General features: G+C 40.5%; 1 protein-coding gene across 3 annotated transcripts in view; it reads right to left on the bottom strand.

Moving 5' to 3' along the window:
- Positions 1-302: 302 nt before the first annotated feature.
- Positions 303-16,813, bottom strand: part of frmpd1a (FERM and PDZ domain containing 1a) — a 69,744-nt gene continuing 53,233 nt past the window's right edge. For all 3 annotated transcript variants that reach the window (XM_030145066.1, XM_030145127.1, XM_030145211.1), the window contains 10 exons: positions 16,507-16,611; positions 14,150-14,245; positions 13,739-13,864; positions 13,503-13,622; positions 12,195-12,331; positions 11,530-11,749; positions 11,252-11,434; positions 9,463-9,607; positions 8,051-9,337; positions 303-5,862 (listed from right to left, as the gene is read on the bottom strand). In XM_030145066.1, the coding sequence (XP_030000926.1) occupies positions 2,330-5,862; positions 8,051-9,337; positions 9,463-9,607; positions 11,252-11,434; positions 11,530-11,749; positions 12,195-12,331; positions 13,503-13,622; positions 13,739-13,864; positions 14,150-14,245; positions 16,507-16,611 (5,952 nt within the window). In that variant the 3' untranslated portion in view covers positions 303-2,329. The remainder of the gene's footprint in view (positions 5,863-8,050; positions 9,338-9,462; positions 9,608-11,251; positions 11,435-11,529; positions 11,750-12,194; positions 12,332-13,502; positions 13,623-13,738; positions 13,865-14,149; positions 14,246-16,506; positions 16,612-16,813) is intronic.

Genomic DNA, 16,813 nt, shown 5'->3' with positions numbered 1-16,813 from the left:
CCCCAGTCGGGAAAAAGACCCCGCTAACCACACGGGGAGACGGGTTGCCGTTCTCGGTCCGGAGGACTGATTCGAAGAGGAAATTGCCACCCATTATCCTCAAGATTTTGTCAATTATATTTTTCTTACACCTGTGTGTGACTAATAAATCTTTTGAACTTTACATTTTGACTCTGAGTTCTGCATTTGGATTCTGTGCCTGTACTAGCGCCATAACATCTGGTGGCTTGGTGGTACTACACAAGTGACTGTGAATAAGTTACTCTGCACACATGGAAATAAAAACAAGTAAAAAAAAAAGGAACATTTGGACATTGGTTTTAATTGTGGGAGTTGAGCATTACAAAGCAAGAGCAGACATCAGCTTTCAGTCATTCAACAATAAAATCCCTGATGAAACAATGCATTTCATGGCTTTGCACAGCATGCTACGTGAGCACAGATGATGACAGAGAACATGTTTCTCACCATTTCTTTGGGGCAATTTCCTCATTGAGATCATTGGAAGAGTAATTCAAATATTCTCTGTTGCAATTTTTAAATTAAGTACAGTAAACCATACTCCATTGAAACCAAAAAGAACTAAACAGACAGGTGTTTTAGCACATTATAAATACCGTATATACAGAAACATAGCCTGTTTGTGTTCCCAGTACTGGGGTGGTGAAATAATTACTGATTAATTTCTCCAGTGAGCATGCAGGTCTGATGTGCGTCAGTCTTTCATTTTAGAAGCATTCACAGTGAAACTGCAACAGCTTATGCATAAACTTTTGTCAGATGAGTGTTGTGTATGACTTAGGTAACATATGTCTGGAGGAACACCAATGACAAGGTTGTTGGTCAATAATTAGATTGGTTTCACTGAAAGTCTTAGACACTCCTACCTAATGTGTCAATCAGTGCTCATTTTTGCTCTGATTGGGATATCTGCACCTGTATTTAGTTAATGGTTCACTGCCATTTGTGGCCATACTGGGTAATCTGTAGAATAATGCACTTAGTGTGAGGGTCTAGGTCAGCAAAAGGTCCTTACTGCTTATTGTCTCCAAAGAATGGATAGAGGTGTGCAGGTTTGATGAAAACCCTCGAAAAACCCTGCAAAGTATCTGAACCTCAGAATCTTGAAATTCTTACATGGTTTAGACCATTATAAAACAGTGTTTAGTGTAAATTGTCTGAAATGGGTCTCTTTTTGAATGAAATCCTTAACCTAAATGGAATGCCATCCAAAACTGAAAAATTAATTACTGTTTGGAGTGGTTGTTTGGTATACGATTATGCACTAGAGGATTCAGTCTTTCAACTGAAGGTGGATAAATGAGACAAATAATTAACCAAAAGCAAGCAAAGGTTTTACAATTCCATAAAATTAATGTCCAAAATATGTGCAAAATTGACCACAAATTGAATGTGCAAAAGACTTGTACCTCATCCAAATGTTATCCTTTGTATTATAAAGTCATATAATGAGCATTCACCAGCATTCTATATTTATAAAATGGCAAACACAGCTTTAGGCTTGAATCGTGTTATTTGATCAAATCCTTTAAACTACAGTTTTTGGTTTTGTAAACAGTAACATTCAGAAAAACACTTCACTGCCTGACAGCCTAGAGAATATAATAATATAAGCATCAGTCCCCTGCAGTGTTTCATATAAGAAGATCGATCCAAAAATGTAATCTTAATATGATCAGTCAGTCAAACAAAAGGCCTGTGTATGAACAGACGAATCAGAAATGATTTATTTGTATGGATGCAGTGTGTGTATGTGCTCTGGTATGTTTGTAAAAGGCCAGCTATTCTCATAATCACTACTGTGTCTAAAAACTATGCCTGTAAACATTTTCACATTTCTTCCCTCTTTGTCTTTACATTCCTCTCATGTCCATCAACACACTGTAGTAACTTGTAGGTTAAATATATCAATAAATTAATAAACATAAAAGATAACATAGAGTACATTCAAGTAGATCTGTTGCTCAGTATTGGAATGCAAGCAGGTTCTGCTTTTTGGTTTGTGGGCTACAGTACGTGCACAGCATACAGTCACTCACCACATGCACCTCATTAATCTGCACCCTTTAACTGCACAAGTGCAAAGTTACTGTGATCACTTGAGGTTTTATGGTGCTTGATGATCCTGGTGTGTTTCCCAGCTCACTCAACTTGCATTTGAGGGCTCCTTAGAAATCTGTGAAATGTTCACACCAAAAAGTGGTCACACTGCCCACGTTTTCAGCAGCTGTGTCCTCACTGATGACCATTCCCCTTGTTGAGGTTAGAGCCTGAGGTCAATTCAGACTTTTCAGAAGTTGGATCAAGCTTACAGTGCAGTGAGGGTGCGGAACAGCTGTGTGAGGCAGAAGACAGAGGCGGTGAGTGCTGTGCACTGTTTGGCTAGCAGCTTGGTGCTCAGATCCTCGCAGCTTCGCTTGCTGTTGGCTCGCTCTGCTGCAAGACAGAAGTCCCTGAAAGACCGGGCCACATCTGCCAGACCTGCAACTGCCTCAGCGTTTCTCCGGTCGCACCTGTCGCAGCCAGAGAACCAAAGGCAGATGCCAGCCAGCTCCACCAGTGTCCGAAAACTGTCAGCCAAGGAATGAAGCATTTCTTCGGGACTCTGTCCAATCCCTACTACCTTCTGGCAACCTGACATTAATCGCCGTGCCTCAATTTGTAGAACTCGCTTGTTCTCTGTAAAGTGTGAGGGGCAGGTTTCCCTTGGGTGCCGACCTCTGTGACTTGCAACAGAGCGGTCAGTACTGCTACTTTCTAGAATAGATAGGAGCTGGTCCACATCTACTCTGAGAACCTGGAAACCTGCAGGAGGTGCTGGGTAGCGCTGCTGACCCAACCGGTTGACAGTCTCCTTGTGCATTTGAGAAAGAAAACTGTCAGATGCTTCAGACAGCGGTGAAAGGAGAGGACTGAGCTCAGAAGCAGAAGAAGAAGACAGGACAGAGCGTGAAAAGGATGGAGAGTGGGTAGAGGAAGTGGACAAAAAAGAATGGACAGGAGGAGTTGTCATGAGAGGAAGACCTGCTCCAGACATTTGGGGTACCCCACTGCTCTGTGTGCGACAGGAGAACTCATAAACTGTCAGCTCCTCATCAAAGCTATCTCCCTCATTGATGCAGTTGGTATAGACTGATGGACAACCACAGGCATCCAGCGGGATCTGCATTCCCTCCACAACTGACTCACAGCCTGACGCAAGAACTGAGCTGCAGCTTACTTCAGACTTCAAGCATGGTCTGCCAACCTCGACTGGTGTCTTTGTCTGGGATAAGTCCTTGCAGATGGTAAACACCCTACAGCCTGAGGAAAATGTGTTTGCTGACTCCAGTTTCTGTTCTGAAGGTCTACAAAGACCTATTAAAGGCCTGTCACTACTGGTCTGTCTTGCTTTCTGTGTCTTACTATGAAAAGAGAGTCCTGGCCCATTCAGGTTCTGCGTGGTCACCACTATTGAAGGAGGAATAGAAAGGGACAAATTGGTTATTTTACCGGGAACATCTTCCCCCAGTTCAGTGAATAAAATCTTTGACTCTGGAGCATTTTTTATAGGACCTGGAGTATCCATGTGCAGGCCTGACGTATTGTGCTGAAGGCTGCTCACAATGGTGGCTGGAGGCTGCCTTATTGGTCCTGGTGTACTGTTGTCAAGTTCAGTATAGAAAAGCTGATTCTCATGCTTAGGCTCAGTCTGGACAGGAGAAGGTGAGATTTCAAAGGATGCCTGTCTGGGTTCTGTCACTCCCTTCTCTTCAAACACAGAATTCTTAGATGGGATTGTTTCCATAAAAAACTCACCATCCACCTCTGATCCTGTAACCGTTGTGTCAGAGTCATCTGAATCCACTGATTCTGTAGTTGTGCCCACATCTAAGTTTATGGTTTGTGTGACATTATTAATGTCTGTCACACTAATAGTGATCTCTGTAGTTTCCCTACTGTTGTCCTCAACAGGACTCTGAGGTGTAGTACTCACCCCGGCCTGATTAATAGTTTCCTGGGAGCGTGATAAATAAAGTGGCAACTTTTGAATCTTACCCCGAAGTGTAGAGGCAGATAAGCGACCCATGATGCTGGGAGAACAGGTCTGAAAGAAGAAGTGAGTTGGGGAGGAAGGATCTTTGGAGACATCATGGACAGTGGACATGTTAGCCTTTGCTAAGCTAGAAATAGCTAAACTTTCCATTCCTGCAACACCTGGCGGGGTAGAATTACTTTTAGCCTTATTTATATTTTCAAACATATCCCCACTTTTCAATTTAGCACTTGAATTAAATGTAGAAGATGGGACACTTGTTGCAGCTCCAAGCTTCGCAGCAATAGAGTTTATAGTACGAGTATAATCAGGGCTAACAGAACGAATTCTTGTATGTGCTTCAGTGTTTGTGCTCATACAGGACTTAATACTCAGTTGAAAGTTACTTTTACCTTCTGCCTCTGAATTAGCACTGACACTATTCTTTCCGGCTATAACCCAGTCATATCTCTTGTCACTCGAACTAGAATTTAAGGAATTACTAGCTTCATCATCATCAAATACATTATCAGAACTGGTGCTATCAGTAACTTCATCACTTGCTGTCATGGTGGAACTAACCACACCCATCAGTTCATCCTCAGTAACAGTGGCTGTTGTTGCTAAATGTGCATTGTCAGTGTGATTTCCTTTTCTTTTTTGTATCTCTGGACTGTGTTGTAATTCCTCAGAAGTAGACAAGAACACTTTGATGGAAGTTCCTGGGTTTTTGCTGCCTCCTTCCTTCTCCAAGCAATCACTTTGGGATATGCAATTAACAGGTAGGGGAGGAAGAGGGGATGAAGGTGGAGGTGGTGGTGGTGAGAATGAAAGTGGCTTTGGGTCATCTCTCAAGCCTTCAAGCATGTATTCCTCTACAAATGAATTTTGTTCCAGGGCAATTAGACAGGTGCCTAGAAGGCCATTACCACTCTTTGTGTTTACGTCCATCAAACATGTAGCTGATGTATCTTCTGACTGCCTTTTAGCACTTGTAAGTGGCCTGTTTGAACTGGATGAGTACGCTTTGGTGCCCTCTCTCTGCTCCTCTCCGGCATCTTTCTCCTTACCGTCCTTCTCGGAGATTCTTTGCAAAAACATGTGACTAGTAAATGGCCCATTTTCTGACACACATGTTGTGTCCTCCTCCTCCCCCCTTGCTTTCCCCTCATCTATCTCCTCCTTTCCGTCCCCCCTACTGTTGGCACTCTCTTTTCCATCTGGATCTAGCCGGCAGCGGACAACGGTAATAGTTGGAGACGGTGCCTTCACCAGATCAGTGACTGACTTAGATTCCATTGCATCAGGTTCCATCTCCATTTCCTGTTTCCTTGTCCTGGAGGGGGTCTGTGGGTCCCTAATCTTCTCATGTGTCCCAAATTCAGAAAGGGACCCTTGCGAGCATGGTTTGGATAAGATTGGTTTTGACTCAAGCTGGGCTGGTTCTCCTTCAGAGTGAGTCAATGAGGAGACAGTTGGACTTGGATTCCGGGTTTGTTCCGAAGGTTCAGGATCTGAACTCAGTGTTTGAGCTTCACCGTATTCATTTAACAGGCTTTTATGAAGCTTATTAGAGACGATCTCCTGCTTTGATTGTGCATCTTGTTCTGGATATGACACCCTAGAAGTATATTCTGTTTCCATGAAGGAACGCCGCTTACGGGATCGTTTTCTGAGCTGGAACAGTGTTTCCCTGCTGCCCACTTTTTCATTTCCTGCTTTTCTGTCCTCTTCTTTTATTCCTTTTTCGGCATCTGCTGCAGAGACTCTAATGTCACTGAGACTACGTATACTCAAGAAGTCCAACTTGATTTCTGTGGAAATATCTGCAAGACAAAGAAACACACACAATGGTTCAGAGCAATTGCTTTCATATTTTAGCATTTGTATTGTCACATTTTCAATTTTATCAAATTTAATATTATGCACGAAAAAGACTGGCTTGAATATCTAATTTCAAAGAGACAAAGAGAGCCTCCATTAAACTAAAAGGTTAAGGCCCATACATGAGTATGTACTAGACTTAGTCTGAAAGGGAATGTTGTCTAATTTCTGAAACAGTTTTTAGCAGATGTCAAATGATCAGCAGTGAGTGCCAGTTTTGCCACTTTCACATTCAGAGCTGTGATGTTTTACAAAATTGACCATTACCTTAGGCCAGTGGTTCTTAACCTGGGTTCGATCGAACCCTAGGGGTTCGGTGAGTCAGTCTCAGGGGTTCGGCGGGGGTCAAGACACACACTCGACAACAGCAGAAGTCACACTGATTTGCAGTAAATATTCATTATTATTGTAGCCTGATGGAAATTAGGTGACAGGTGTGTGTTAAAATGTTCAAAATGATAAATAGCATAAATACAACAAGTTCATTATTGGAATACATAAGGTTAAAAATTAAAACCATTTCAGTGTGGTAGTATTAAAAAAGGTCATGTCTTTGTGAAAAGGTATGGAATTTGTTGTGAGTTCATGCACTGTATTGGTTTTGTTCTTTGAACACAGTGATGTTAATGCACGGTTCATTTTGTGCACCAGTAAAACATATACCTGTGTCTTGAATTTGAAAAAAATCATATTTTATTTTTTAATAAAGAAGGGTTCGGTGAATGCACATATGAAACTGGTGGGGTTCAGTACCTCCAACAAGGTTAAGAACCACTGCCTTAGGCACATGACACTGCTCTGATGCTCCAGCTTTGTAATGGTTAAGTTATGGTCACTAAAGTTGTAACTATCAACAGAGTGTCAAACATTTCTAATAGTATTTTCTTGCTGTGAGCAAATATTATAAAATATTTTCTTGCAGTACTCTGTACTTGCAAGTAATTTTCTGACTTGCCCTGGCTTCTGTTATATTACATTGAAGCTGGTTTATTTTATTTGTCAATGTCAGTGGGGCATCTCATGAAGGGATATTAAGTCTGAAATACAATTACAGGCAAAACTGTTATTCATTCACTTATCAAACAAAGAGGAAGAAGAAGTATTTAGGTGCTTAACTTAAATAAAACTAACAAGATAACAATAAATAAATAAATAAATAAATAAATAAATAAATAAACACTCCATTATAAAGAAAAGTCTGGGACCAAATGTAGTTAAAAAATATTGAAATAAAAGTCACAGTTTGGTCTCTGTGACAGATATGTTGCTCTAGAGACATTAACATTAACGCATCAGTGTTGTGGCAACATGATACTGTTATTACTACAAGAACTGAAGTTAGTACACCTACTTTAAAGCTAGTTTTATATTCATGGATGTTAGATAAAGCTGAGGAATCATTAATTAAAGAAAGAAGAAAAAGCAATGTTCTGACACACAAATGGGTTGTGAATACCTTTACTTTTTCTCTAATCTTTGACTACTGGTGAGACGCTGGTTGATTTTGATCATTTCTTGAAAGAGAACGAGAGAAATTTTTAGGGAATAGTCAATATTTTTTGGAGCTGCTAAAACTCATTGACATTTGAAATGTGAGCCTTGACATCACATCTGACGCAAGAAGCCAGAAGCCAGATGAAAACCACTGGTTTAATAATTACCAAAGCATTATATTACCCATTGTTCAAGTAGATTAATAATTAGGTTTCAGACATTAACAAAGCTCAACGTCACAAAGAAATGTGCTGTCAGACTCATATTCCAGATCTATGAGTTGTTACAGTTCCAACAAATAGTGACTTGGAATTCTAACCTTCAAACGTCTGAAACAGTCAGACTCTGAAATCTGAGTAGAAGTAGAAAGAATCAGAAAATGGAGACACCCAAGAACAAATACCTCAAAGATTTACAGTAAAAGTAAAGTCCTTTTCACCATTGCTTACAGTTTGTATATTCTTAGATATGAAACAGTGAGTGCAGTGTAAGTGGTGCACTTAAACAATGTGCAGTGTCAAAATCTGCCTCTAGATGGCAGTAAAAGCCAAATTAGCAGCTCTTGCCTGTTGACAGAACTGAAACTAAGGTGTGATCATACATTTGTACTCTGCCTCAGAATAAAAATTAAATCACCTCTTGGCAAAATCCCAGAGGTTGGGTCTTCAGGAGATGTGAACCGATCTCTGGCATCAAAGAACTCTTCATCTGAGCTGCTGTCTCCAAAACCAGGTGGGGGCTGAAGGAGAGGGATATGCTCCAGACCTTCAGCTGTATCCTCATCTCCCTCAGCCTCCTCTTCCTTTTCCTCCCCACCTCCTCGCTCATTATGATGTGGAAGGTGGGGGAGGCTGCGAGCACTATCTGGGGTGATGTTGGAGCAGATGTTGTAGTAACAGCGAGCGTCACTTTGGTCAAAGTTGAAAACAAAGTCTATGTGTGAGGAGGATGTGGGCGGGGAAACGGATAGAGGATGTTCCTTAGAAGTACCCTCCCCGCTTAAGCTTCCACCCTCACCTTCACCTGCTCTCCTCATGGACTCATCCATTTCTCTTAGCACCTTCTCCCTTCTCCTCCTCAATTCCTCGTCTTCGTCTTCATCATCTTCGCTGGCTTCTGGGGGGCTGGGCAGGAAGTCCACAAGGCGGGACAGCTCAGCAAAACACAGGGAGCTGTCATCAGAGCAGAGGATTCCAGAGATGGGTGCAAGGAACTGGGTATCAGCTCTGTCAATGGACCTCCTGCAACCCCCTTCCTCACCTTCGCCTCTGATGTGGGTAGAAGGGTGGATCAGAACAGGGTGGGAGTGAATGGGTGGAGGGGCGAGAAGGTGGGGGTGGGTAGGCCTTTGAGAATATTGGTGAAGCTGAAGGGGTGGGTGTATGTGGGCATGGGTATGCAAAGAAGTGATAGGATGGGTAGAGGATGAAGAGCATGATATTAAGTCATCTTCTTCCAGAGCGTCTAGGGAGTCACTAGAAGGGCTGGTGAGGACATGACATGAATCTGAAGTTTCTGATGGCTGCTCCTCTGCTCCTCGCACCTCTTCTCCACTTTCCAGTTTGCTTTTACTCACATCTTTTTGCATCCCAGTTTCTTCCTCTAAACCACTGCCTGAATGTATCTGTCCTCCATATTTTGCACTATCAGTCCCTGTGTCCTCTCCAACATTATCTGGTGGACACTTCTCTTTTTCCGTGCCAACATCCTTCTCTTCTTTTTTCTCCTCCTGTAACCTTTCCGCTGACTCTTTGTCATCTTTGCTCCTACTTTTCAGTCTGTCCTTCCTTTTTTTGGACTCTGGATCTGAAGAAGATCTGACTCGATGAAAGGGTTTCTCGTCCTGAGATGCCGTGCTCACCAGGGGATCCATGTCAAGGTCAGAGGAGCTGTCAGAGTCACTGCCGCACCGTGATACATAACCTGCGCATATGAAAACATGTGGAATCCTAAGTTTCATCAAACAACAGCTTGCAGGTGTGTGACTTTATGGGTCTAACAACCCTATTTATTGTTACATTACTATACACAGTATATGTTTTTTGTACCTTCCTCAGCAGAGATTCTGTGCTTCTTGGAGTCATCTACCCATGGAAAAATGTTGAGGTTGGGGTCAACAAACACACGACAGTACCCAGCTATTAAGCAGGACATGTCTTTTGCGGCTACTGACTCCAGAAGTAATGTAATGGGCTTTGGACGACAAAGAAGACAACATTACATGACATGAGGTGAGATGAAGAAAGAGAGGAAATGGAAGGACAAATTCAGCTTGTGTGATTCAACGCTGATTGTCATTGAGTCATAATAGTGGTGAAAAAATAGTTCTTGTGCTGAGGTTAATGTATGCCTATTGTAAACAGGTGAAACACAAATGAACTCTTAAAGTAACACATCAACATGAAAACACTGCTTAGAATGTAGGTCATATGTCTTAACGTCCACCAGGTCACAAGTGACACATTTCAGGTTAGGATTAGGGTTACCTTTGAGACATAATTACTCTCATGTAGTTTGGGAGGTGTTGCAGCTTTACATGTAACACTGAAACTACAGGATATTCCATTTTAAATAAATGCTGTTCTTGTGTTATAATCCAAACCCTATCTCGTATGAGAAAAGCATACGTTAAAAGGTTATGCCAATTAACAAAATTTGCACCTATTGAAAAAAGTTAGCACCTTAACAAGTTAACATTGATAGAACAGTGCATTTGCAAAGGCTGAAAAAATGACTTACCACATCGCTGTTTCATCATAGGGATATAAAGTACTGCTTAATAAACAAGGTAACAAACAGACTTTTAAAGTCATTATAAATGCAGTTTCAGACCTATTTCACAAAAGTCACAGTGGACTTTTGATGATGTCTCAATTAGAGCACTGCATTACATTCTAAACTAACTTCTTATGTTTGAAGGTCTAGTGAATGAGATTTTAAGATCTAACTGCAGAAATGCAATGTGATATTAATGATTCTGTTTTTAGTAGGTACTCTACCATGTTTCAACAGAAGCCAAGAACAGACTTCCTCTCGTTTTCTTTTCCGTTTAATATCTAACGCTATTCAGTGTTAAAGTGCATTACTGTCACTTACTGTGTTGGAGTGTGAGCAAGAGTTAATATTAACACAATATTATATGTTACTATAATTTTTTTTCTTTTTTGGGGGCGGCAGCCATGGTCTAGATTGTTGGAGAGTTGGCTGGAGAGTTGGCTTGTGACCAAAGGGTCACTGGTTTGATTCCCTGGACTGGTGGGGAGTCCCCCCCTTTCGCTCCCTGGGAGATACGTGATCTAGTGATGGGTTAAAGGTAGAAGACAAATTTCGGTGTGTTGTGCATGTTTATGTGTGCCAAACTGCTACTGACAAAATAAAGATTCTATTCTAATACTGACTCTAAAGACTTTCCATGTTTCTCAAGACCACCTCAGAGAGGATTGGTAGGGATACAGACTGCAACTTCCCCCCTAAATATCACATCCTGGAATTTTAATTTGTTTTTATTTCCTCCAAATTTGTATTAAGACATTTTGAGGCCTAAAATTTACATTTTTGGACTTTACACAATGAGTAATGTGTGGTTCAAAGTGTAACCTCCATGCATTTTTATGTACTTAGATTAACTTTAGTCTGTTTTTGTTGAATAAATAAAAAACTGATACATAATGAAAAAACTCACAATTAATATAACATAAATAGACACACATTAGCAGCAGTGTTTTAATGTTGACTTGGCTATTTCAAGACAAAAGTGCTATTGTGGAGTTTTGTCCCTACATGCTATTTGTGTGTATGATGATGTAATACGTGTTTGTCATGTATTCCTGTTCTTACCTTAATGTCCTGCAGGTATATTTTCACCAGGCTGACCCTGTCTGATTCTGGCAGCAGCTCAATGCGGGTGATGCTGGTAAATTCTGTGAGAGTGGACAGGATGCTCAGCTTCCGGTTGACCACCTGACTCACCCCGTACCGTGCCCCCACCAACAGGGTCACTGTTGACTCCCTGTCCTGGAGCTGAAATGTAGGAAGCAGAAAATGAGGAAGAAAATTAAGGATATATAGAACAGGTTATTATTTAAGACAAGTTCAAGACAAGACAACATTCCTACCATCATAGTGGCACTGAAGGATTTGCCTCCAAATGATTTCAGATCGCTGAGCTCCTCCAGATAATTGATCCGTGCCTGATCAATTGTCAGGCCCTTCTGCTTGGGATCGTACTGTGATTGGCACTTCTTCATGTGATAACCTACGGCCTTCCTCAGATCTTTCTCTCTCATGTTTCGCAGTAAGGTAGATGACACAAAGTTTTCTATACCCCACGTCTTCCTGGAGCAAACAATTCACAATGTAAAGATTCAAGCTAATGTTAGAGCTGCTTTTAGGAGTTAATCAGTAACAAAGATAGTGTTTGTAAAGTTCATTTTCAATCTTGGCATAAATCCCATAAAACCTGTGTTTCTGTATAACACAGGGGTTGCTCTAAAAGTAGGGCTGGGTATCAACACTTATTTCCTAAATCAATTCAACTGCATTCAAGTACAGCTGGTCTCCTGGATATGGAATTCTCAGAAAAATAATGATATGAATCAGTGTTTCATACACATTATTTATGGCTAAACACTAAATGACGAATGACAAACCATCCTGACCTGATTAAACATATCTATAAATCTGTTTGGGACCATTTTACAGCACTGTATCATCTAATAATATCTTGAACATGTGAACCAGGTAGTAAATCCATTTTATATTGTACAGTTTAATTTCTCACGTGATCATCTTCAGGTTGGTCTTTGGTGACTGTCCACAACTTGCCAGCCTCTCCTGAATGTGTAGGGCAGCAAGTCGCAGAGCTGTGTTACACCTCATCTCGACTGCAAAGCGCTCCTGCAGCACGTCATTCACACCCTGCCACATACACAAAAAAGGTATTTTTTCTCTGATAGTCTACTCTGCAAAGCTGAAAGTACACACACCTACAGTGTTGTGTAGATGTTGAAGGCTCATTTATTATACACAATATGGCAAAAAAAGCCCCCCCTGGATTTAAATAGTAAATAGTCCAGATCCTTCCTTTCGATCATTACTGCAGAGATTAATACGTTACCTCTCCAACAGCTTCTTTAACCATAACTGATGCAGTGCGTAGGTTCTCATTTTTTAAACAGCCATCAGTTTAATAGAAAGCATAAGGGGTGGACAGTGTTTCAATGGAAAAAGACCATGTGGTCTGAGTCCAGAACAACCAGGTTCTATAGTGATGTGTGCTTTAGAGTGATGGGTGCATCAGTGTTCACCACATGCGGATTGGCCACTCTCGACTCCAGATCTGAACTCAACTAAGAATCTTTGATATGTGCTGAACACTTTGTACAGTGGCTGCATAAGCTTATTGAAATGATGTCACTGTGAACGTGTGCCATAATCAAAGCTAAAGGTGGTCCAACATAATATTAGAGAGTAGGGCTTCTTCTTTCTTTTCTCATGTGCTTAAAATTGTTAGAAAATTTTTAAAAACGCTGATCGCCGATGATTTATATTCAGATGCTTCATCCATAATACGAAGTACTGAAAAGATCATTGTTGCCCCCCGATTCAGTTGAGATTTGAGAGTCCCATTAACAGTAAAATGAGACTTTTTCTATTGTTGTATAATACGGAGTAACATGAAGCAGCTGATTCAGTTGTTTACATTCTTTACAACATACACAGATCTGCATAAATAATCGCAATTGCAGTTGTTGTGCCAGCCTGTGGAATTATATAATCGCACAAGATCCTAATGCAAAGGTGGAGTCTGTGTTTGGTGACATTTTAGATGTAGTGATATAGAACAACAAATTGCTTTTGTTTTTTTGTACTCATTTAAGATTGTATGTCTGGATTGGAATAAATACACAAATATAAATTAAACAATGATCAGTAATCTGTGCATTTTCTTCAATAAACAAACACTTAGACTCCAGACACTAGACTAAGACTGACCACAGTGACTTTTTAATAAACTGTATGGCCCTTAACAACCAAGTGAAAAAATCAAACTGAAATAAACAACATAAACTGAATAGCATCCATCTACCTGTAGATAGAGGTACTCAAAAGCAGTGGGGTCATCTGCTAGCAGAGTCTGGGGGGTTTTGGGAATGAAACAAACACGGAACAAACATCTGTAGTCATGAGCTTCTTTCTTCTGGACCACCTGAAAGCACACAAACACATATGCACATAGACTCAAATGTTTCTGTTTATATTCAAGCAATAATCTAGCTATAATCTTGTATTGCTTGTTAATAGTGTGTGTCTGAGTGGATGTACCTGCTGTATTCTCTCCTCATCATGCAGCAGCAATAGTTTGGTGACGCCAGGCTGCTGCTCCAGCATCAGGGAAAAGTGCTCAATTCGGCTGAGAGAAAGCTTTTCTTTCAGTGTCATTACAATGTCCTGAAGTACAAAAAATTATTCCTTAAGAGCCAGTACATATTTTAGAGCAACTACCATTTTTTATGAAGTGAGCTGCACTGAGGTTGGGCAGTCTCACTGGAGCCAGGAACTAAATTACATCTAACTCTAATAAAAAAAGGGAGAGTGAATGAATCAAATGAGCTGTAGTTTTTAATATCAGGCACTATAATTATGTCAATATTGTAAAAGTCTGGTAAAGTGGGCTAAGAGAATGGTGATCACCTGAAATGGGTTTGGGTGTTAAATCATATCATTGTACAGTACCTTTACCGTGGTGCTGGGTTCAAATTTGAAGGCCTTTGTCTGTCCGTTTTCTAGATACACCTTCAGGACATTAGGCAGGAAGAGCAGCGAGTTACCCTGCCAACAAACAACCAAAAGGGCTAGAAGTCAGGAAACATCATTACATCTAGTGGTTATGAATAACAGCAAGGATGCAAGTTTGGTCTCAGCACTGGTTAAGATAAAATTATTAACCCTGAACAATTAAAAGCATATATTATATAAATATATAAACATAACATATCATTATTCTTGACATTTATAGGCTGAAATGTATCTAATCTACAACGTGTTTAAATTAAATATGTCACATGAACAGTAATTTAACCTGTGAAAGTGGCTAATGGGAGTGACTGTTATATGCCATGGCTGAAATCCACCTGCAGTTGGCAGGATGGTGGTTAGGTTGGTGTCTGTGTATGTGTACATGGGGAAACAGAGACATCAGCTCTGTCTTATTTTGAGTTGTCCTTCAGAACATTTCTTCACATCAAATCCTCTGGCCTGTTTCTGTCTGCCTAGTGAGTCATCTCTCTCTACCTTGTTCTCAAACGATTTTAGAGAGTGTTTTGCTGTATTGACACTAATGTAATGCAACATTGATGTCTGTGTTTTTTCAAGTTCAAACACAGAGCTCAAAAATTCTACACAAGCTTTCCCTTGTTACCCACCCATCCTCAGTTTCTCTTGTTTTTCTCTCTCTTTCAACAACAGCTAACACCACCCCTCTGTACTTCCACCCCTCCCTGTCTGTCTGTCCTCACTAATATGAGGCTTATTGTACTGTAATCACAGACATTAAGACTGGAGGATGGGGCAGATATCGATCGGTGTTTTCTCAGTGATTAGTAATGGGCACTTTGCTCTCTGTTGCTCTGTGGTTTTCCTCCTACAGCTACTTTAACTTCCGCTGCCAGGAAGTAAACTTTAACCAACCTGTGTCAGGCTTATACAAAAAGGTGCATCCGGCATAGGACGAAACTGACCAATCATAATCCATCACTCCTTGCAGTGATTCAACACTGGCAATGATGCTGCAATTTCTACTTTGAAGTTCTGTCTGTGCACTGTATGCTGAACATAACCGTCTTTCGCTGATTATCTCATATATGAAAAACTCTGACTATAATTCCAATGATTAACTGATTAAAGGATCAATGAAGAGCGAAGGTTTATGGATGGAAAATGAGGACTGGCTCTAGTTTATTCTATGGTAACTATGGTTCCATGCACAAAACAATTCAAAACAATATCAAAATACCTTACTCTGAAAAAAGACAGAATTCCTAATAAACTATGTACATGGCTAATGAAGATGAATATTCCTCTTATAATCGACTGCCTACATCTTACATGCATTCCCTAATTAAAAACAAGGTAAATTTTTCACTAGGAGCTGACAATCCACTGTGTAAAACAGCCTGCCTGTTTCACCCCTTCATAATGCAAAATATCAAAAAACCTGTTCACACCTGTAGGTTTGTGCCTGCAGTGAACTTTTCTCTGGAGTATCCATCTCTCTACCAGAGAGGATCTTTGTCTCTACTCCGACTGACTGTAAAAATGGGCTGTGTGTTGCCCAATCTGTTTGTTTTACCAAATGACCGGCTTCCTATATACCTCTAGGAATTGGTTAATTGGAAAAATGCCAAATTTTGAAAATTAAAGAGGGATATGCTGTTTACATGACATATGCCACACTCAGAAAATGTTTATTTTTGGAATATAAGTGGAATATGAATGTGCATGCAAATGAAGACAGTCATGTCAAATTCGTATCTACACTGCTACAAATGTGGAACAAGTCATAGCGGAGAAGAAGAAATGCGTGACTTCATCAAGAAAGATGATAATACTAGCTGTAATTTCTGAAAAGCCATAGATTCAAGTGATATCAGAAACATGGGATGCCTTGCATTTTTCCCCATGTTTTCCACTTTTAAGACCCCCCCCCCCCCCCCCGAAGAAAATCAATCAGGAATCAGTAGGATAACTGCTGTTGCTATCACCCGAATCTGTTGCATGCATTAACAACATGTATTCACTGCCCAAAAATACACCAACAATATTTTGTGACTGAGTTAAAGTGACCTATGCACTGATTCCTTGTATAATAAGGAAATTGCATGAAGAGTATGTTAGGATAATGTACTTGCCTATCAAATTCTGCTTCGTTTTAAGGTATTAGGGAAAACCAAATCATATATGAATTTAATCCGTCACACACACCCACACTGTTCACACCAATAACCCATCACTGAACTGGACACATGGTGGGATTGGTCTAAAAGGCTGTAAAAGGGACTCATAGTAAGTGCATGACATGTCATCATACTCACCTGAGACTGTCCATTGACTTCCACCTCCTCAGCAAAACGCACTTTGACAGGGTTACACTTGAGCTTGGCCTTCTTCTCTGGGGTGATGAATGATGATTTTGGACCCTGGAAGTAACACAGATCAGTAAACTGTAGAACAGGCCGTAGTAGTATTTCATTAGTGCAGGATGTGATGCAGGCACAGTTTACTCTGAGCATTGCAGAGGCAGTGAACATATCAGAGCAAATATAAATATATTCAGTCTGCAAAGTAGCAATTTTACCATTAAACTGTCAGTCAGATAGCACCACTAAAGTTTGTTGAAAT

The sequence above is a fragment of the Sphaeramia orbicularis genome, chromosome 1 (genome assembly GCF_902148855.1).
Source record: "Sphaeramia orbicularis chromosome 1, fSphaOr1.1, whole genome shotgun sequence".
Classification (NCBI taxonomy): Eukaryota; Metazoa; Chordata; class Actinopteri; order Kurtiformes; family Apogonidae; genus Sphaeramia; species Sphaeramia orbicularis.
The sequence above is the reverse complement of the archived record's forward strand: the minus strand, read 5'-3'. Positions and strand labels throughout refer to the sequence as shown.